This window comes from Nuphar pumila, chromosome 11, assembly GCF_984573655.1.
Source record: "Nuphar pumila chromosome 11, dmNupPumi1.hap1.1, whole genome shotgun sequence".
NCBI classification, from domain to species: Eukaryota; Viridiplantae; Streptophyta; class Magnoliopsida; order Nymphaeales; family Nymphaeaceae; genus Nuphar; species Nuphar pumila.
The window spans coordinates 5,424,513-5,448,271 of record NC_143259.1 but is presented as its reverse complement, the minus strand read 5'-3'; the positions used below and the strand labels follow the sequence as shown (position 1 = coordinate 5,448,271).

Below are 23,759 nucleotides of genomic sequence, written 5' to 3'. Positions count from 1 at the left end.
CATAAAACTTTAAGTATGCAGATGCACTTGATCACCTTGAACTTATTTAAATAAAAAACTATGGATCCATCCACACAATCATTTGTATAGGTTGTTGTTTCAAGTTGTGTGACATACATTTCGAACAAATGAAATAAAAATATATTATAACAAAGAAATCATAAGAAATTGTTAAGATCATGATCCATTAAGTCCATACGATTCTCTATGCCAGTCTATTTGTTTGTAATTTTTTAACTTATAAATAAAAACATGACTATAATTGTTAGAAAACAACATGCACACAATAACATGAAAAATAGAAGCTTAATCTATGAATGTGTTCATATGTATATAGAATTGTTGTTTGAGTTATTAAAATGCATGATTATGCACATCAGTCATCCACAATATATGGGGACCACCATCCCACCATTTTATATTCGAAGAATCAATGTGGGCTAGCTTTATGCAACTCATCTATCCCCAAACACACAAGAACACAAAAAATAGAGAATAAATCTATATATGCTATCATATTTAGACATTTTTTGTCATTTTCATGTTTATAAACTTAGTGTTGAAGTTTATTTAAGTACATACTTATTGATCCATCCACATGATTAGTTAGTTATCATTTTAAGCCACATGTCATGCCTTTTCTAGCAAATGAAATAAAAACATACTATGACTAAAAAAACATAACAAACTGTCAAATTTTTATTTTAAAAGAAATATCATTCATAACATATTGGAATAAAACCATTACAATAGCAAGTGATGAGATATCACTTACTGTTATCGAAAAACAGAGAACAAAATTCTATACAACCTTAATTCTTTGAATTCAACTGCTACAAAACTCTGAAATAAAACCTCAACAGAAAACCAGAGGCACAAGCACAGACCCCACTGATAAAAGCAGATATAAACAACATTCCGGTTGCAAATAGAGATGAGACACCAAATGTTGTTCATGATAGAGAAACCACATATAATCAGTCCTCCCTAAGAATAGAAAAAATTAAATATTATGTGACCCATTGGCACAACAAACACAGGTTTGCAAGACAAGTCCTATTTCAAGAAGCCGAACTGCAGTAGCCATGAAAACTTAAAAAAAATGGCCAAACTACTTTGATGTCCCTGAATGTTGGGATGTGTTGTTTTCTGTATTTGAGGTTGCCAAAGCAACAACAACAAATTAAATCCTTTACACGGAGCAGAAGAAAGCTTCACTTCTCAGCCAAACTGCTACCCTCCACGAGTGTAGGCTACTAAACGCAATCGGTGAGCAGGATCATCGTTCCCTCACTGGATGGAAAAACACTGGATGAAAGGTAAGGTTCTCGACATGTTTTCCCTTTGTATTTTTAATGTGTTTCTCTGTATATCGGAGTCGCCCGTGATACCCCTTTTAGGCACAAAAAGAGAACGGTTTATGTAATTGTTCCTCCTTGATTATGCACATGTAAATCAGAAGAAACACTTTATGCGGGAGGTTATCTGCAATGTAGGTAACTTTCACTTACGATGGCTTATCCCAATATTCTCCCACTTGTTCTGATGATAAACCCTTAACCATAAAACTTTATGGGAATGACTTAATGAATAGACTCGCCTTTATAATCTATTTTATAGATCCTTAGTTGAATATCTAATCCTTATGAGATTAACAACAAACAAATAACAACGAGAATCAAAGAACTCAATGTGATCACTTTATTTATATGCATATGTCAAAAAGAGTTTAATAAGCTCATCCTCAGTACGTGTTCGAAATACAACCTTGGTGCTAACCCTTTACTAAGAGGATCAACAATCATCTTTTTGGTACCAATATTGACAATATGCACTAGATGATTCTTTGTCCTTTCTTTAACAACAAAGTACTTTAATTTCATATGCTTACATGGCGTAGTACTTTTATTGTTATTAAAAAAGGACACCGTTGCTTCATTATCATAGTAGACCTTTAGTGGTTTCTTAATGGAATCAACCACCTTTAACTGTGATATGAAGTTCGTCAACCATATGGCCTGCGAGGTAGTCTTGTATAATGCTATGAATTCTGCCTCCATGGTGTGAGCAACATTGGTCGTCTGCTTTCCACTCCTCTAAGAGATCGTGCCCTCAACAAGTAAGAAGATGTACCCAGTAGTAGACTTTCTACTATCAAAGCATCCTCCTAAGTTCGCATCTGAGTAGCAAATAACCTCGAGGTAATCAACTTTATGATATATCAACATATAGTCTTTTGTCACTTGTAAATACTGCATGACTTTCTTGGCAACTTTCCAATGAGATATGTTTGGGTTAGACTAAAATCTGCCAAACACCCCTACTGCGAAAGAGATATCTGGCCGTGAACAAGTTTGCGCATATTGCAAGCTGCCAACAACTGATGCATATGGATAATCACTCATCTGTGTTTTGTCAATATCGTCCTGTGGACAATCTTTTAGGCTCAGTTTGTCATCTTTTGATATGGGTGTTGAACTAGAAGAACAATTCTCCATACCATACCGCTTTAACACCTTATTTATGCAGAATCTTTAGGAGAGGCCTAGAAAACCTTTTGCTCTGTCTCGGCGAATCTCAATGCCAAGTACATAAGCAGCCTCACCCATATCTTTTATATCAAAATGTGATGCAATAAACTGTTTTGTCTCTGCAAGTAACTTTATATTGTTGGTTGCTAGTAAAATATCATACACATACAACATTAATATAATGAACTTACTCTCACTTTCCTTAAGGTATATATATTGATCAATAATGTTTTATGTAAACCCAAAAGTTACAATGACTTGGGAAAATTTAATATACCATTGTCGGGAGGCCTATTTAAGTCCATATATTGATTTGTTAAGCTTGCAAACTAAACGATCATCTTCAGAGAAACCAATAGGTTGTTCCATGTATATCTCTTCATTCAGATCCTTGTTGAGGGACATTATTTTCACATCAATCTGATGTAGCTATAAGTCATGATGAGTTACGAGGGCCAAAATTATCCTCATCGACTCTTTAGTTGAGACAAGAGAAAATGTCTCATTATAGTCAATGCCCTCCATCTGGGTGACCTTTTTAGCAACCAATCTTGCCTTATGTCTCTCTATGTTACATTTGAAGTTTTTTTTTGTCTTAAAGACGCATACACCCTACGAGTTTTACTCTCTTAGGTAACTCAAAAATATCTCACACTTGATTCTTATCCATAGAGTCTAACTCTTGTTTCATGGCTTCTATCCAGTGTGAAGATTGTTTTCTTTACGCAACTTTCATAAAGGTCAACGGGTCATCATCTATATTTATGAAATCATCAAGCTTCTAAAGGTATACCACATAATCTGGATGTATGGCAAATTTCTTAATTCTTGTGGATCTTTAAACAGGTCATTCTTCAGGCTCAGATTGAACCTAATCATGATATTCATGCTCTTCTGCATTATTCACAATAGGTTCACTTTGGATTTATGCATCAACAACCGGGTGATCAACCACATCATCATTAGGAATAATAATGTGGTATCTTTTAGTGTTTTCTTTAACATGCGATGAAACTGGATCATGTACTTCCTCAAAACCAAGGTTTTGAAGTGCACTTAATCCTACTGAACCATCTTCAAGGAATTTTGCCTTATCCATTTCAACAATTTATGGTGAATGAGATAGGTAATAAAACTTGTATCATTTTGATCTCTTTGGATAACCAATAAAATATCCACTAGTTGTTCTTAGATCGAAGGCTTTAATGTGGATGTTATACAACTTAGCCTTTGCTGGACATCCTCATATGTGTATATAAGACAGTGATGGTTTCCTACCTGTCCACAACTTGTAAGGAGTTTTAGGCACAAATTTTGTAGGAACCTTATTCAAAATATGCACAACAATTCTTAAGACTTCACCCCACAACTTTATGAAAAGTGTTGAATAATTCAATATGACCCTGACCATTTATTTAAGCATACGATTTATTCTTTCAGCTACACCATTCTGGTAGGCACTATCAGGCATAGTATATTAAGGCACAATGCCTTCCTCTTTAAGAAATTGCGCTAATGGTCATTCTATTTGCTTCATATCAGTAAACCTACCATAATATTCGCCACTTCTATCATACATGACTATCTTAATAACTTTATCAGTTTATTTCTCTACTTCTTTCTTAAATTCATTAAACATATGAAAAATATCAGATTTTTTAAAGATTAGGTAGATATACATATACCATGATTAGTCATCAATAAAGGTGCTAAAATATTTTTCGCCTATGCAACAAGGAGAAAATGATCCACATACATCTGTATGAAGTAGCTTTAATATCTCATTACTACGTTTGACACCTTATTTGTATGTGTTTATATGCTTAGCCTTTATGCAATCAACACACGAGCCATTGTTGGTAAAATCTAGAGATTTCAACCCCCCTTCATTTATAAGTCTCTTTATTCTCTTTTCAGAGATATAACCCAACATTCGATGCCAAAGCATATAGGATTTATCATTTATCATGCTACGTTTATTTTTAACCAATGCGTATTCAAAAGTCAAAGACTCCTCAGTTTGGATCTTCACGTTCAATTTATACAAATCATCATAAACTGATGCAGAACCAATTTCAAATGAACAATTTAAAATTTTTAAACTTAAAACAATGTCCAAATTTATCCAATTTTGAAATTAAAATTAAGTTTCTACCATACGATAAAACATAAAAGACATCAAGAAGATCCAAATCTATGTTTGTATCTAAAGTAATCTTGCTGGTCCCAACACCCTTCACATGTGAACACATCTTGTTTCCCGAATAGATGCTCTTCTCATGTATTGTTGGTTCCCTTCTGCTCAGGAATAACTGTAGACAGTTGGAAATATGAACAGTAGCACCAGAATCAATCTACCAGTTATTTTCAAAATTTTATAACAAATTACATTTATGAAAAACAGATGACAAATTACTTTTTTTTTCAACAACTTTTTATACTTTATGCAATATACCTTCTTGTGTCTTTTTTTCTTGCAAAAGAAGCACTTTATGAGAGTAAAGTCAGATTGCTTGCCTTGGGATGTCTTATTCCCTGCTGGCTTCTTCCTAGTATTTCTCTTGAATGCATTTTTCTTTGATCCTATATTGGGTGCATGAGAAGTCATATGTGCACTTTGCACCTTCTCTCCTTTCAATTTCTTTTCTTCTTCAACACATTTTGACATAAGTTCATTGAACGCCCATTCATTATTATGTGTGTTGTATAAAATTTTGAAAGGTCCATACTCCAAAGGTAAGGACGTCAGAATCAAATGCACTAGAAATGAGTAAGAAATGGTCAGCTTCATGTCATTCAACTGAGATGCTATGTTCCTTATTTCCAAAATATGTTAGCGAATATTATCCCCTCCAGAATATTTTATAGTTATAAACTTTGACATTAGGCTACTGGCTATGGCCTTATTTGAACTCACAAATTGTGCTTCAATAGCACTCATAAATTCTCTCACTGTCCTGCATTGTGGGATAACACTGCGAATATTCTTAGTCACTTTAGATTGTAAAAACAACAGACTAAGTCTATTTGAGCGCTCCCACTTCTCAAAAGCACTCTTTTATTCATCAGTGCTTTGTCCAATAAGAGCAGCAAATTCATCTATCCTTAGGGCCAAAGCTAAATCCATATACCCTAATGTAAATAAAACAATCTCTTTCCAATCACTAAAGTTCGATCCATCTAGAAAGAGAATACAGTTGGAGCCATCTAAAATCATAGGACTATAAACTGCATGACAAAAGACATGTATCAAAAGGCATTTATACGAGACAAAACTTAATAAAAAAAGCAAATGAATAAAGACCCTTAATATGTGTATTTCTAAGCGAGTGTATGGAGTCATTGAAGCCTTACTTTGGTAAGAGCTCCAACAAACGAAACCACTTCGCCTACCGACCATATTTGATAAAACTAAGGTTTTTGTGAAGTTAGACCATCAACACAAGGTACCTTTGGATACATATGTACGATGTATCTCGACACATTTACCTTATTTTACTCTACTTAAATTTCAAATATGACAAAACTTCATTTGGGTCATTTATCATTTCACGAATCTAAATACAATATTTATATTGGCTAAAATTGTATGATAGTACTAGAAATTTTTGATAACATACGTGTATTCAGTCACTTTGGTGACATAAATTCACTAAATTATCTAACTATCCTTAATGCCAATATTGAATATTTATAAAATAATGAAATAACACTTTAAATGTGTTGTAACTTAATGCTTATGCCCATAGACCGAAGAAAAAATGAATATCCATATAAAAAAATTGATAAACAACTGAAATAAAAGCTTGAATCAGTCACCAATTTATTGAATCGGTTCTCGATCCTTATGAACCGACTATAAAACCTTTGAACCGGTGACATAATCCCTTAAATCGGTCTTAAAATGCAAAGAACTGGACAAAAGGACCCCCGAACCGGCCTCAAAACCAAATGAACCGATCAAAAGTCCCCCAAACCGGTTCTAAAACTATACGAACAGGTGATAAAACCCCTTGAACCTGTCCTAAAACCATATGAACCAGTTATAAACCCACTGAATCAGTTCAAAAATACATTGTATCAGCTCTGTAACAGTCTGAACCAGTCTCTGTAGCACTGAACTAGTGTCAAAATGACTGAGAACCGGTTTTCTTTGTTTTTATAATTTGTTGAGATTTTTCAGACAAAAACAAAATTTTCAAAATCTGGAGATTTTTCCTTGCCGAGAAATTCTCGAGAACGATAATTGTGATAATGAGAAAACAACATATCGCATTAGTGTTTCAACTATTAAAAAAGCCTCGCAGCATTTTTTTGCCACGTGGATAAGCAATAACCTTTCTAAAAAATATTTCTATTGCAAGAAGGTTAGCTTTTTTTTTTAGGCACAACAAATGGTCATTTCAGCGTCACGTTTGCGCAACTAAAACCGCAGTAACTATAAGGCCATCGACGGGTGCGATCGGACGGGGTGAGATTCAAGTTTGCCCTAGCAATTTTGGCGCCACAAGGCGGGATCCCTTCTCCCCCTTTTTCTTCCTCCTTTTTCTCTACACGAAATAAGCAATCCATCGTCTCGAACCGCCAATCTGAAATCAATGGCTTCCTCTCCGGGCGACGATGTAACTCTCTCTCTATTATCAGAGATTTGGTTGCATTCTGAGTTATTTCTACATGTATATAATGGTTTTCCTCAATGCAGGATGACGATTTCGGAGGCGATTTTCCGGGAAGCCATAGCGCTCGGCGTGGTAGGTTTCATCTCGTCTCTCCCCTCTATTTTCTGCCTTTTGAAAGCATTTTAGGGCATTGTTTCGTTCTTTTTTCACCATTCGTTATAATTGGAGCACCTTGTAGCCTCTAATTAGAAGGAATTGCAGGTAGTAAAAGGAATTTCGGTGATCTTGATGACGAAGAGGAGGACATATTTTCATCGAAGAAGGTAACCCTTTCCATCCGTCGTTTCTTATCCGTGCAAGGATTTTCCTCCCATGATTGCAATTTTAGGAAGTGTTTGCATGCACCATCTTATCCTGAATAGTTGGATAATTGGGATGCTAAGTTTTGGAGAACGATATGGTACCCCAAAGGATCGGGGTTTTAGGTATATAAGTAGATGCATCCAAACGCGTAAATGATTTTTTGGATGAACAGATTGGATGCGTAGACAGGGTTGCTGATTTTTCACTAATGCGGCAAAACAGTAATAGAATTACGGAGAGTACTTTATTTGATTAAAACAAGAAAGGGCACGGGCGTTATGGAGAGTACTTTATTTGATTGGTCATGGAAGCATTACGTGACTTGGCCTCAGATTGAAATTATGCTCATCGTTTGCTTTATTATGTGTCTTTGGCGTTAACTGTAATAGAATTAACACTGACAAGGAGAAATAAAAAGCTCAGAACAAGATTTAACGTGGTTCAGCAGAAAGTGCGTACTTCCACGACCTCAAGAGCTCTCTCCCTCTCTATCAACGTGTTTCTGAGGGAGGGGTTCCATTTAATTTATAATGATTGCAAGACCCAATAGGTTTGTTACAAATAGGATCATTGACAGGTATTTTGTTACAATCTGGATCCTGCTTGGGACTTCTAGAGACCTTCTTCAACTCAGCATCTTGACCTCTGGAGAGTTCTAATGAGCTGGAACCTCTCCTTCTCTCTGTATTTCCTTTTCTGAAATAACTTGTGAGAGAACTCACATTTGAAGAGCCCTGACTACCTGAGACTCTTTCCAGCCGTATGGACCCTTCACCGCCTGGATCTACATTGCTTGGATCTGGATCTTTAACATCGTTTGGACCTTAATTCAGCAAATCGCTGGGCAGCCAATGCTTTTGTGAATGTGTCAACACATTGATCCAACAAAGACAAATGCTTAACTGCAAACTGATTTTTGGTTATCTGATCACGGACAAAGTGCACATCAATTTCAATGTCCTTACTGTGTTGGTGAGCTGCCATATAGGCTGCACTGACATTGTCACACCATAATGTTGGGGGAGCAATGTGCTGGACCCCAAGTTCCTTTAAGAGATACTGGACCCATAGAAGTTCTGTAGCAGCATTGGCTGCTGCTTTGTACTTGGCTTTTGTACTGCAACAGGCTACTATGTTCAGTTTATTTGTGCTCCAGGATAGAATATTAGGTCCCAGATATACAACATAACCACTGGTGGATTTACGGTCATTAGAGCAACCAACCCAATTTTCTGCAGAAAAAGCTTCTAAGCGAAACTGTGAGACAAGTTGTATCAGGAGACCAAAATGGATAGTGTGCTTCACGTATCGCAGGATGTGTTTTATTGCTGCCCAATGATCAACCGTGGGAGAATGCGTAAACTGACACACCTTATTCACTGCAAGCGGCAAGCCTAGATGAGTCAGTGTGAGATATTGCAGCGCCCCCACACCACTACGATATTCAGTGAGATATGAAAACCATTTCCTTGATTGTGCAGATAGAACACCTGAAGAGGACAAGGGTGTTGTCATGGGTTTTGTGCCAAACAAGTTTGCCTTTTCTAGAAGACTAAGGGCATGCTTCTTCTGAGATAACAACAATCCCTGTTTGACATGAACAACATCAACACCCAAGAAGTAATGCAATTCACCCAAATCCTTCAAAGCAAATTCTCTACTTAGACCCTCAATAAGTTTTCTGATCGATTTAGAAGAATTCTCAGTAATCATGATATCATCAATATACACAAGCACATATAACACATTTTCTTCCTTATGAAGAACAAATAAACACGTGTCCGTGCTTGAGCTCATGAACCCCATAGCAACCACAACTTGACTCAGACGTTGGTACCAAGCCCAGAGAGCTTGTTTAAGGCCATATGGGTCTTTACGAAGTCTGCAAACATGGTTAGGGCGATTTGGATATTGAAATCCAGGTGGTTGAGACATGTAAACAACTTCATTTAAATCTTCATTCAAAGACACATTATTCATATCAAGTTGTCTTATCACCCAATTGAAGCTAACACCAATAGAGAGAATTATATGAACGATTATTGGTTTAACCACAGGACTGAAGGTCTCAAAATAATCAATCCCTTCTTCTTGAGCATAACCTTTGGCAACCGGACGGGCTTTGTACCTTTTTAATATTCCATCAACCTTTTTTCTGACTTTAAAAATCCATTTACAACCAATAACATGCTGACCTGCTGAAGGTTGTTTAGGAGACTATGTTTTATTGAGATTTAGATCTGTCATCTCTTTTTTCATAGCTTCTCTTCTATGAGCATGACAACTGGCTTGGAAAAAACTGTGAGGTTCATGGTCTTCAATATACTAAGTAATAAGAGCAATAGGTAGAGGCTACAATGTGTTAAGGTAAAGCTTAGGAACACAGGTACCATCTTGGGATCTGGTGACTATAGAGTGAGAGCGAATTGGTTGGACAATTGGAGCGGGCGAGACTTGAAACCTCGTTTCTTCAACAGATTGAGGTGACTCAGGGACGCAAACCGGTTCAAGCAGAGGTTCCTCAGGAGAATCAGTGACTTCAGGGACAAGGCTGAACAAAGGCTGGGCTTTGAATGGTTGGGATAAACGATCACCCTTGAGAGATTGGGTTAACAACAGTAGGATTGCACTCATACTCATGAAAAGGAAACTTAGACTCATCAAAAATCATGTTTCTGGATACAAGAATTTTATTCGTATCCATATAGACACAAATACCCTTGATGCATGAAACTGTACCCCAATGAACACATGGCACTGTGACTTGAATTCTAACTTGTGACTGCAGTAAGGTCTAAGACAAGGGTGACAAGTACAACCAAATGCTCGAAGAAGCTTGTAGCCACGTTTCCTATTATGTAGCAACTCATATGGTGACTTATTCTTACTGACACGAGAAGGTAACCTGTTTATCAAAAACACAATAATGCTAAAGGCGTAAGATCAATACTTTGTAGGAACTTTGGCTTGACTCATAAGAGATAAACCGACATCAACCACATGATGATGCTTGCGCTTAGCATTACCGTTTTGTTCATGTGTGGGGACACGACACTCTATCAGTAATACCATAACTGTGCAGGAAATGATTAAGAGCCTGATATTCACCTCCACCATCAGTTTGAAAAAAAATACTTTCCCTGTAAAAAATATTTTCAACACTTGTCTTAAACTGACGAAAGACGTGCTCCACATCATATTTATATGCTATCATGAAAATCCAAGTAAATATTGAAAAAACAACAAATATGACATAGTAACGATAGCGATCAAAACTAATCACTGGATCAGGGCCCCATACGTCTGAATATTTAAGCTCAAGAGCTCTTGAAACTTTATGCTGAGAAGCAAAGAAGGGCAAGGAATGACTCTTTCCTTGATGACACACATCACATATACTATTTTCTACATTATGAAAGAAAGGCAAACCAAAACTGCTAATTACTTGCTTCACTATTCGAAAAGCTTGATGACCCAATCATTGATGCCACTGATCCAAATTAGTTCTTTCTCCAACTATAGTTTCTTTTTTCTGGCCCAGAGTAACACTTAGTTGGTACAATCCCTGATTAGTCGTGTCCCGCATGAGTTCTGTCCCAGTTACCTGATCCTTTATACAATAAAAATCAGGATGAAACTCAAAGAACACATGATTATCATTAGCAAACTTGTTGACTGAAAGCAAATTATGATTAACCTCAGGAACATGTAATATATCATTAAGAGAAAACTAAGTACCCAAAGTAGAAAACATAGAAGAACCAATGTTATTGATCTTCAAACCTAAACCATTCATAATCTTAATGACATCTTGTCCTTTGTACGACTCATGCATAGACAAATTGTTCATGTCATGCGTCACATGATGTGACACCCCTAAATCTGGGTACCAACTTGCTCCAATGGAGACTCAAGGAGCGGCTGTAATGAAGTATGCGTAAATGTAATACAAGAATACTAATGCATTCACAATGTCCAATAATGGACAAGCACAAAGGCATAAGAGAGAGATAAGAGAGAAGTCCACTATGGGACAATACAAAAAGCCTTTAAAAGGCTACACAAATAAGTAAAAAGTAAAGAACTTTATTGTAAAAGAGCTCACAAGCTTAAGAATACAAGGGGAGAAGTCCCTTATTTATACACAAAGAAAAGTAGAAAAAGAAAGCCATTGGGGGCTCCCACATAGTGTCGTTGGGAGCCGCCAACAATCATATTTATGACCGTTCGGGGGTCCCAACGACTATATGTGGGACCCCAATGCATATTAGAAAACAAAAAATAAAAAGAAAGAAAAAAAAGAAAAAGGTAAAAAGAATGTATCCTATTTAAAATAGTTGTTTCTAGAAACAACTATGTAAAAGACCAAAATACCCCTATCGGGTATTGTACATATATATGTTTTAACAGCGGCATGATAGGCCTGTGGTTAGCTGCATTGTTGGTTGCTTTAGCAACAAGGTTGCGGGTGGTCTGAAAGCACATCTTAGTTGTGTGTCCTGGTTTCTCATAAAACTGGCGCACAACACGATTTCGGTCCTGATCAGTTCTGTTGAACTGCTGCGGTCCTCGCCCCTAACACAAAATTGGTTTTGATTAAACTGATGGTTGCCACGACCTCCATTATTAAACTGCCTGGGCTGAGTATTGGTTCCCTGCTGACTCACAAAATTGGCAACTGCAGCAACTCGATCGGAGTCTGCGTCACCTAATTGAGTCTCTTGTGCCAACAACAACCCATGAAGTTTGGTTAGTGTCACTGGTTCCCGTTGAGTAGTGACAAAGGTTCTGAATGCCGAGTACTCGGACAGGAGACCACACAGGAGATGGAGGATCATATCTTCTTCGCCAACAAGTTTTGAAGCCAAAGCTAACTGATGACCTATCATTTTGACCTTCTGAAAGTACTCTTCGATAGTGAGAGCCCCTTTCTTGATGGTTGTGAGTTGCTCTTTAAGTTGAAGTATGCAAGGGCGAGAATGAGTAGCATACACATCTTTAAGGGTATTCCACACCTCATATGAGGTTTTTAAACCAATGACTTGAGCATGAACACTCTTCGACAAGGAGGCTATTATCCAGCTTAAAAGGAGCTGGTCTTGCCTAACCCAGGCCATGAAATCTGGGTTTGGTTCCTACCCTTTTCTGTCGGCAGTAGTCCTGGTCCTGGGCCGACTTGGCTTTGTCCCATCAAAATCGTATGACTAAAGTAAGGGAGTGAACTGCGACTCCCATAAGAAATAGTTGTCTGCTGAGTTTAGTACTTAAGAATTCATTGGTGCTGGCAATGAGGGAAGGGAATAAACACTACTCATTTGAGAAAACACCATTCAAGATCAATGAAGGAGCACTCAACGCAGCAAGCAACAAATAGCAAGAGCAACAACAGGAGCAGGAACAACAAAGGACGAATCAAGGCCTGAGCTATGATACCATAATAGAATTAACACTGACAAGGAAAAATAAAATACATAGAACAAGAATTAACGTGGTTCGGCAGAAAGTGCCTACGTCTACGACCTCAAGAGCTCTCTCCCTCTCTCTCAACGTGTTTATGAGGGAGGGGTTCCATTTAATTTATAATGATTACAAAACCCAAGAGGTTTGTTACAAATAGGATCCTTGACAGTTATTTTGTTACAACCTGGATCCTGCTTGGGACTTCTAGAGACCTTCTTCAACTCAGCATCTTGACCTCTGGAGAGTTCTAATGAGCTGGAACCTCTCCTTCTCTCTGTATTTCCTTTTCTGAAAGAACTTGTGAGAGAACTCTCATTTGCAGAGCCCTGACTACCTGGGACTCTTTCCAGCCGTGTGGTTCACTGCCTGGGTCTACATTGCTTGGATCTGGATCTTTAACAAACAGTTGTCTATGCCGAATTTGTGTTTACTTGGTCCTTGTTTTCTGCCCGATGGTATGAATTCAGGAGAAATTCAAATGCTAACCACTTGTTTGGAGATGTTTATGTTTAATAATCCAATGGATAACATGGCACTAATGCTAGTAAGGGCTAACCACATTAAATGGAAGTTTATCCATTTCTAAGGTCATTAGTGGTACTATATTGAAAGTCACATTATTCTATTCTGTTCAAGGTCTTGTAGGTTTCTGCAAAATGGGTTCACGTTATGGTTATATGTAAATTGTCCATGTTTTTCCTGGCTCTATATTTTGTCCCATGTTTGTAAAGCCTTAACCTTCAGTCTTTTCTAGGAGTAAGTTGTATTTGTAATTCTTGATAAATGACCTACTGAATTATACTATCTAGTGTTTTAACATAAGTATCTCCTTTCACCAAGTCAATAGTTTGATAAGGAATATAAGAGGAGCAAAACCAACAATAACTTTGGTCTATTGGACTAAGCGTACACACATATTGGGAAAAGAAGGGAAAGTCTTTTATCACATCTTGAGGAGCTATATAACAAAGTGATTAAATCCTTTTTATTCTTTCTAAATTTGTTTATTAATGTTGGATTGGAATGCCTTGTTTCTTTCACCATCCAATATCCTTTAGAGGGGAAAACGATGATGGCCAGCCTCACGATGTGGTGTAGTCAAATGTTGTTGTGGTGTAGTCAAATGTTGTACTACAATGCTTCATATGGCCAAAGAACTGACTATTGGACCTAATAAGTTTCGTTCCATTCTATTCCCCCCCCCCCCCTGTACAGTGATGTGTAGACTAGTGCTAACCAGAATAACATGAGGCTGTTGCCCTTTCACGCAAGCAGACTGGTTGACTTTTTACAACATAGGTTGCTATCAATCAGAAATACCAGCTTTTTTTCATGGTGTTTGTAAGGCTTACTCCCTCAGTGCTCCTTAATCAGTTCAACCTTGTCTTCATCCTTTAAATATTTGTCACTATGGGGATGTTTGTTTAAATCCAGTGAGAATCATTTACTCACCCAAATGAGAGAATGATTCTCATTGGCTCCATTCTCTGACATCAAAGCATACTGTGGGAGAATGGAGCATGAGAGAATGATTCTCATTTGCAGGGGAAAATGAGAGTTCTCTCATTTGCACCAGAAACAGAATAGCAAGGAGCTCCTTGCAATTCTGAATCACATGATTCCAAATCACATGCGATTGGAATCATTTCTGGCGGGGCAAAATAAACATTCCCTAAATGCATTTTGTCATTGTGCCATGTATGACCCTACATGTTGTTATATTGCAACGATGGATAATTCTTTTATATGCATTTGACAATTTCTTTTGAAAGATAAAGATTTACATTTCTCTTTCAAGGCTAGAAAAGGCTGATGTTATAGGTAATTTTATGAAAATCTTGACTTTGTTTTTTTTGTTTTTTTTTAAATTAAGGGGCATGGAATGGTGGAAGAAAGCGCACCTGGTGTGGCTACAGGGATGATTTTATCTCTTCGTGAAAGGTATTCTAAACTATCTACAATTTCAACGAATCTGCTATCAACTACATGTGAAGAGGACATCATTAGCCATCGTTACTCCAATTAATTTAATCTTAATGAACTTATTTTTAATAAATTTGTTTTTCTCAGCCTTCAAACTTGCAAGGACAAGCTTGCAACATGTCAGGTATGTTGGCATTCTCTTTTCCTGTTAAATGAATAGATAAATGTGCAACTCTAAAAATTGCTTCATTGTTCCTATTCTACGTATTCTTTTCTGACTTTTAGACATGTTTGTTTATCCTATGCCTCACATTTATCGTATGCAAAGTAAATATAGTATTCTCTTGTTGCATTGCATTTAAAATTTAGGGTAAATTTTGTTTTTGTTTAATTTTGTCTCCATATATTTTCTCAAACTCTTTTTTCTATGTCCCCTGTGAGAATGAGGATGACATTGAACTTGTAAATGTTGACAATGTTAACTAGGATAGCTTAAAGGCAGGAGATGCCACATTGGATTAATGTTTTTGTATTAATTATGGGGGTTATTTACGCATGACCCTTCGTTTCAGACTGGATGATTGCTAAAATGATGTCATATGTTGCAGACTTGCAATTTTATGGTTAAGTTTTTTATTTAGCTTTTAATATTTTATGTTTTGTTCTTCCCAATAATCAATAGTAATGGATGCATTAGGTGTTTTTCTCACCAATCAATTAAATTGATGCTTGAGTCATACAAGTGTACTCTCTAAATGAAGCACGGGAATGTAAAATATACCTTTGTGATTGTTTCTTGCAGTTTTTTTCTTTTTTATCGCCTATGTCAATGTGTAAAATTCTTAATTCTTCACACAGCCAACATATTGATAAATGTGTAAGATGCTACTCAGCAGTCAAGCTAGCTGCATTCTGTTAATACAGATAAATAATAGTAACTGTCATAAGTCTTTCGTTCTGTCTAATCTTCTAATTCGGAAGCTAAGGGGATTGGTGATCAGGTGATGATTTACTGATATGATAATCCAACAGGCCTGGTATGTGAACTTTGTAACCTTTTCTGCTTAACATTCTTGGTGAGGCTGATATTCCACATCTAACCCAAGTTATTTATGTCCATTGATTGTCAACGTGTAGGGTACTCATATTTCTAATAAGTTTTGCCATGAAGCATGACTGAGTTAAGCCTGCCAGCAGACATTTGGACCATTACAAGGCCATATCCACTTCTACTTATCATGAATCATATCCTCCAACTCATAACGGGCTTGGGTCAATGCCACTAGGTTTTAGCTGGTGATTTTTGGGGTCTATCCTTATTGGCTTGTGACTATATATCAACTTTTCACAGTTGATCTCCAAAAACTTGTTTAATAATAAAGGACAAGTCAACTTTACCATAATACCTGGTGTTGATGTTCAGAGAACAACTTGAAGAATCACTGCAATGCATAAAACCATAGAATGATTTATACAAATCATTAAACAGTCCAACAGATCCTGGACACACATGATTATAAGTTTTTTTTTTAAATGTTCCACTTTCAACAATACAGTACAGTTAAATATGCTTGTTAGTTCAAAAGGAACACGAGTCATTTTACTTCTTTTGGGATCTCCTCTTTGCGGATTTATGTACAACTTGTTGGTTGCAATTTGCTGCATGGATTTTGTAATCTTATCTTAGTGTCTAGGCAATTGCCTCTTGCTTCTGGTGACCTTAGAGGGTGAAATCCAAGGTATAGCTTCTTCTATCCTGGCACTTCTGGTTGTTGATGTTGCTCCCTGATTCTTCGAACCATTACAGTGAACATGGGAATACCACCCCTCAAGAACAGAATATTAAATATTTAAATGTTAAAAATTGAAACTTGCATTCACACATGTTTCTGAATCATATTTTCTAAGCGTCAAAGTATACGACTGTCTGTGCCTGTTTCCAGCACCAAGAATTGTTCCTGTGTCAGTTAGTAGGATGGTTCTTGATATGTATGCCTAAATGACAACGATTGGGACTGTAATCGAAAGTTCATTCCTGCTGTCTATGACTGTAACTGGCATTTAAATATCATTCTATTAGGTATCTTATTGTCTCTGCATGCTTAAAGATACAGCAAGATATTTTGATATTGTTTACAATCATGTATGCTTTATTACAATCATGGGCAATTGTAGTTCAGTATTCTTTCAGATATGCATACACAAACAAATTGGATTATTGTACATAAATGTCTTGGGTGGTCACACGGATGTAGTGTGGTCTAGTATAGTCTGGCAAATACATTATGTGCATCTATCCCAGATAGTCCAAAATGAATATGTAACCTTACATGTTGAAATTCTGTCATTCACTTTAACACTCGATTGACATTATGCTGGTTGGCTAGGGCCCAGCCTGTGTATCTGTTGTAAATATACTTAGTCCTTCTTCAGTACAAAGTACAAAGTACAAACTACAAATGCATTTTATAGTAGAAATATGAACTTTTGCCAGTTTGTCCATTACATTGTTCTGAGCAAATCTTTTAAGCCATAATCTTGTTTCTTCTTTTTTGATTCTGCATCATGGACTACTCACAATCGATACTCTGTGATATGTCATAGACTGAAAAACCGAGAAATGCACGGATATGCTTAACAGTTTTTTTTTCCCAAAAAATCTGTTGATTTTTTCACAAGAATGTGCTTTTCAGCTAAGGCATGTCCACCAACTGTTGTGTATGTAAAACATGTATTTTATGCAAAAGAAGGTGACATCATCACATATGGATTATAATATATGATTCCTCGATACTTTTACTACATGAATGCTAATGTTATATTGTTTCTAAAAATACAGAGGAGTCTTCCTTTGTCTTATCAAAATTGTGAATTTGTGATAACATCCCCTTGTTTCTGTTGGCATTTGGCTAATCAGTAAGTTTTGTTTCCTCAACTTGCATATGCCGGGACATTCCTTGTCAATTGTCATGATTATCTGACTGCATTCAAGGTTTTGATCAGCGTGATTTTTCCTTCTCTAAAGGAAATTCCTCTTGTTCATTTCAGACAGAGCTTGAGACAACCAAATCAGAAGTCCAGAAGTGGCATTCTGCATTTCAAAATGATCCTGCTATTCCTTCAGGGTCATATCCTGGTCTGTGGCTCTTCAGCATTAATATTAGTTTTTTTGGTTTGACTGAGTAATTCTTAAAAGCCAAGAATGCATTCTTTGTTGCCTTTTCTTTTCGTGAAGTTTTGTGTTGATGTTCAGACATACTGATTATGAGAATTTATCACTATAGAGCCGGGATTGGTGGTAAACTATTTACAGAATTTGAGATCTTCTGAGGAGTCATTGAAGGAGCAGGTTGGTCTCTTCAGTGTTGCAATCTGAATAGGCAATGCCATGTTTTTCCTATTTATTTGTTGATCTTGTTGGTTTGATCAGCTTGAGAAAGCAAAGAAGAAGGAAGCTGCTTTCATTGTCACTTTTGCTAAAAGGGAGCAGGAAATTGCTGAACTAAAGGTGACATTTTCCATCCTGCTGTATCCTGTGCTGGTTCTTTGACATATAGCCCCCATTTGGATGTTTTTATAAAAAGCTTCTTGCTATTTATGTTTATTTTAAATGACACGTTTTTGTGCTTGGTTGTATTATTTTTTATAAAAATAAAGAGAAAGCACCTCTCTTTTTTTTAAGGGGGTTGTAATGTCTCTTTTTTCTACCACTACTAATTTTGTTGTGTTCCAACATGTACCATCACAATCATCACCACCACCACCAACATCATCACCACCACCACCACCATCCCCACTTCTTCACCATTACCACCATTTCACCATCATCACCACTGCCACTTCTTCAACACCATCACTGCCAAAACTTTGATAATAATTTTCTTGGACACATTTTTGATTTCCCATTGCCTCATTGTGCTTAAAATATCCTATGGCATGCCATTTATGTACCTTTATCAGTTGAATATGCATATATCAATGATGTTGCTCTTTGTGTTCTTTATTGCCTTGAACTAGGGGATGCCATTGTATTTCATATTTTTCATATTTGTACTGAAGCTTTCACATTAATTTGGCAACTTTGCAGTCTGCTGTTCGGGATCTAAAGGCACAAATGAGGCCACCCTCAATGCAGGTAGTGTCATTTGTTTCACATTACCAATGAATGATGTTCATACTTATTTATAGTGTTGTCATGTGTTTTTCTATATTCCTTTATTGGAGTAAAAAAAGTATTGCTTTTGGATGTCATTTTTATATTTTGATTAGCTGAGATTTTAGGTAAAATATTTTTTATTATTGTTTTGTTTTTTCTGAATTTTACATATGATACCTTTTCTCATTCCTTATTTTTGTATGTTTTGTTAATTTTTCTACCTTTTATAAATTGTTGTGGAAAAATAGCTCTAAAATCTATGTTTTTATTTTTTATACCATGCTTTGTCTTTTCCTTGGTAATGTCAAGATTTTCTTGAGATTAATAACAAAAGAGAAAATATTTTGTGATTATAGCCATTGCACGATATTCCTATTCGGTTGGAGATAATGATACTTTTTGCTGCTTGAACCTTCACTAAATTAGAGAATCTCCTAAAAAACACAAAAACTTGTGGTTGAGATTCTATCATTGAGATTTCCTCCCCAATCATCATCGGTATAAGCAAGCAAATCTAGGGAAAAAGATAAAGATAAGAAAACTCCCTTTGTTATGGTGTTTTTAATGTATCTGATAATTCTTAACACAACACTTATGTGCACAACTGTTGTAGCATGCTGAAACTGACTTACAACATGAATTACATGAGCTATATCAGGCATGGTGATTGACAAGTAGGTGAGTGACTCGATCAATCGACGATAAGGTGTAGGATTTTCAAGAAGAGTCTCATCTTCAAGTCTTAACTTACCATCGATCACTTCAGGGGTTTCTATGATATGCCAGACTTAGTGTAAATATCAACAACGCACTTCATTTGCGACAAAATATATCCTCTGAGAGAGTAAGCAACTTCAATGCCTAAGAAATATCTAAAACACCCAAGTCAGTCATGTCAAAATTTTCTTTCAAAACAATTTTAATATCAATAATTACCTGCTTGTCACACCTAGTGATTATCATATCATCTACATAAAGTAGAAGTATGACCACTTTAGAACTTGTACTTTTAGTAAAAAGAGCAGTGTCAATATAGCAGAAGTGAAAACCCAAAAGAGACATAACACTACTAAATCTATCATACCAGGCTTTTAGAGTCTGTTTAAGACCATAGAAGGATTTCTTAAGTCTGAGAACTTTTTCATTTTCAATACTAAATCTGACCTCCTTATTTAATTCCCCATTAAGAAAAGTATTTTTAACATCAAGTTGATATATGAGCAATTTTTGAATAGATACAACGACTATGAGGGTCCTAACACTGGTGATCCTAGCTACAAGTGCAAAGGTTTTTTCATAATTAATTTCGTATTCTTGGTAATACCCTTTGACGACTAACCTAGCTTTATATCTCTCTAGGGTCCCATCACTCTTGGTTTTAATTTTAAACACCCATCTACGTCCTATAGCTTTCTTTCCTAAGGGTAATGGAGTTATTTATCAAGTTTTTGCCTTTTTTGAGAGCATCTAATTCTTAATTCATTAGAATGCCCATCATTATCACCATTATCACCTATGTCACAGGGATTCGGCTAGCAGGGTGCCGCACCCGCGTCGACGTGACTCGACGCGGGTGCGGTCAACCCGACCCTGGGTGCGTTGACCGCACCCAGGGTCATTTTTGTCCATTTTTTTAGATTTTAAAATTTTTTTTGCCCTATGAAATGGGCTGTGGAATTTAAAAAAATTCTTTGGGGGGGGGGGGGGGGGGCGCTGCCCCCCTATAACCCCCCACCAGGGGCGCCCCTCCTGGACCCCCGCTGGGACCCGCTCCGGGGGGAGCCCACAACTCATCACTTTCATCTTTGGGGACAACCATATAAGATAAAAAAATGGTAAAAAGTAAGTTGGGCATAAATGTCATGGACCTTAACAAGTACCATACATTCATACATATACACTATATATATTTACATTTTTGCCCCTGCCGCACCCCCGCACCCGGTTTTTTTGGAAGTGCCGAATCCCCGCACCCGCACCCGTGCCCGCACCCGCACCCGCGCCCGCACCCGCACCCTCACCCGCACCCGCACCCGCACCCGCACCCGCACCCATGTGACATAGATTATCACTCAAGGAATTATCATTCAAAGAAACATCAGAAGATGTTAGTTCTTCTTGTGGTAAGAAATCAAATAAGAAGTTGTAATTTACTTCCTCTTTTTCCTTAGTCATCTCAAGTCCATTTTCATTTTCTAAAATAGTCACATCCTTATGAACATAAAGTTTGTTATTCTTGAAGTCAAAACATCTAAAGCCTTTTTTATTTTATCCATAACCCATGAAGGCACATTTAATGGCTTTTTGGAGATAATTTATCTCTCTTATGCAAAGGGACAAAACATTTGCAACTAAAAATTCTCAAACATTTATAATCGAGAGTTCTTTCAAATAGCTTTTCATATGGAGAAACATTTTGAAGAGATGATGATGGCATTCTATTTATCAAGTTGATGTTAAAACGGCCTCGGCCCAAAAACTCTTTGGAACATTTTTAGAGATAAGGTCCTAGCTGTTTCCATAATATGTCTATGTGTTCGTTCGTCTAGTCCGTTTTGTTGAGAAGTTCTTGGACAATATTTTCGATAACAAATCTCGTTTTGTTTTAAATAATTTTGAAATTTATTTGATAGGTATTCATCACCCGAGTCAGATCTAAGGATATAAATATTGCTTTGAAATTAATTTTTAATATTCATATGAAATTCTTTAAAGTAAGAAAAATACTTCAGATTTGAGATTAAAGAAGTAGATTCATACATATCTAGTGAAATCATCAATAAATGTAACATAGTATGAATATCCTCCTTTTGATATGACCGGGGAATGCCCCAAAACATTTGAATGCACTAATTCAAAAGGTCTTTTAGAGGTAAATGTTCTATTTGAAAATAGAATAACTTTTATTTTTTCAAAAGTACAATCCTTGAAAATTAAATCTTTCTCATTCCAAAATTTTCCCCCAAAGGAAAATTATACATCTTTGAATAACTTAGATGTCAAAGTCTTTTGTGCCAAGTTTTAATGTCTTTATCTTGGACATAATTACAAAAAGATTTTGAGGGGAGATTCAAAGAGTCCATAAAGTAGAGATCTCTCCTATGGCCTTGCCCAATCTACTTTCCGGACTAGATATTTTGTACGAAACAACCCTTAGATGAGAAGGAAAATTTACATCCACGATCGACTATTTGAGAAATTGAAAAAAGATTTAAATTTAATTTTATAATAACTCTAATTTTTGAAACATAAAGTTTTAGAAGAATCTAAAGTTCCAATACTTTTAGTTTGCAAGACTGTTCTATCGGCATTAGAAACATATAAATTTTTTGAATTAGTGCATAAATTAGATAAATAATTTTCATGTGGCTTCATATGAAAAGAAACTCCTGAGTTAAGGATCGAAGAACACATATCAGGAGGAGATGATGATGCTATCGCGACCCTCGAAGTTGATGAAGATTTAAGCAGTTGTTGGAGTGCTTTCGATAGTTGAGTAAGTGAAAAAGTGTCTCCATTTTTTAATGGATTCTTCTCTTTGGTGTAGTCTCCTCAACCAAAGCTACATTGTTTTTGGATGTCTCATCGAGTTTGAGACAATTAGGCCATATGTATCTCGGTTCATGGCAATGGTGGCAAATAACTTTTCTATATCCACCATTATAGTTATTTTGCCTCTCAAAGTATGGAAGCTTATAAGATTTCACATGGTTGCCGGGTTTAGAATCGGCTAACACTTCATCTTCCCCTTTAACTATACCAAGACGAGTTTCCTCTTGGCAAACCTTGGCAATCACATCTTCCAAGGGAAGAGATTTAGATCTATGAAGAAGGGAGGATCTAACTTGCTCAAATTCGGGCCTAAGCCCATGTAAAAATTTTAAAAAATGTTATTTTTGTATTTGTTCTCTTCTTAGCTCTATATCTTCGCTTGCAAATAAAAATTGTCTTGCAAGATTTTTTTGGGTATACATACCCTTCATAAAGAACCAAGCTTCATTGGCTTTACGAAATTTGGCAATGTTGGCACATATCTTGAGCTCAACATTGTTCATAAACTATGCAAGAATCTTGACATGGTTACTTTCCCAATCCTCTACCTTAGTTGGGTGATATTGAATAGCTTTCATACATGCATCGCCTTCTAAGGCTTTCTCTTGATATCCTTTTCTTTTGGTCAGCTTGAGTTGTGGCTCTGGGATGATGCCCATCACATATCCCCAAATTTTTTTGCCTTTGAGGTTATTTTCCATTGCGGATGCCCACACTATGTAGTTGGAACCATTTAACTTGAAGGATAAGTCAATCTTTTATTCATGCTCCGTCTTGAGTGGTAGAAGAGAGAAAGGGAGAGAGAGAACAAAGAATGTGGAAGAATATCTCCACTTGAGTCACCATGAGCACCACGAACACTTGATGATGCTTCCCACAAGACCAAGAGCACTATGGCTCTGATACCATGTAATGAAATAGCAGAAAAGATAGATCCAATGCCACTAAGGCTTTACAAGATCACAATCACAATGTGCACAAGCACAAGTCCACTAAGGGACAATACAATAGCCAACAAAGGGCAAACACAAGAGGATAAAAAATATATTCTCTTTATTGTTCTAATGCTTTAGCAAAAAGCACAAAGGAATAGCGGGGAAACATCCCTATTTATATACAACAAAAAGGGGAATGAGGGCCATTTGGGGGCTCCCA

General features: G+C 36.5%; 1 protein-coding gene across 4 annotated transcripts in view; it reads left to right on the top strand.

Moving 5' to 3' along the window:
* The first annotated feature begins 6,995 nt into the window (after positions 1–6,995).
* The window catches only part of LOC149821735 (FKBP12-interacting protein of 37 kDa-like), a 44,674-nt gene continuing 27,910 nt past the window's right edge, over positions 6,996–23,759 (top strand). For 3 of the 4 annotated variants that reach the window (XM_089980053.1, XM_089980052.1, XM_089980055.1), the window contains exons 1-9: positions 6,996–7,153; positions 7,234–7,286; positions 7,416–7,473; positions 14,847–14,914; positions 15,044–15,080; positions 17,945–18,032; positions 18,181–18,245; positions 18,327–18,404; positions 18,984–19,031. In XM_089980053.1, the coding sequence (XP_089836179.1) occupies positions 7,130–7,153; positions 7,234–7,286; positions 7,416–7,473; positions 14,847–14,914; positions 15,044–15,080; positions 17,945–18,032; positions 18,181–18,245; positions 18,327–18,404; positions 18,984–19,031 (519 nt within the window). In that variant the 5' untranslated portion in view covers positions 6,996–7,129. Of the gene's footprint in view, positions 7,154–7,233; positions 7,287–7,415; positions 7,474–14,290; positions 14,315–14,846; positions 14,915–15,043; positions 15,081–17,944; positions 18,033–18,180; positions 18,246–18,326; positions 18,405–18,983; positions 19,032–23,759 lie in introns of those variants that run through there. The other variant, XM_089980054.1, reaches the window with a different exon arrangement.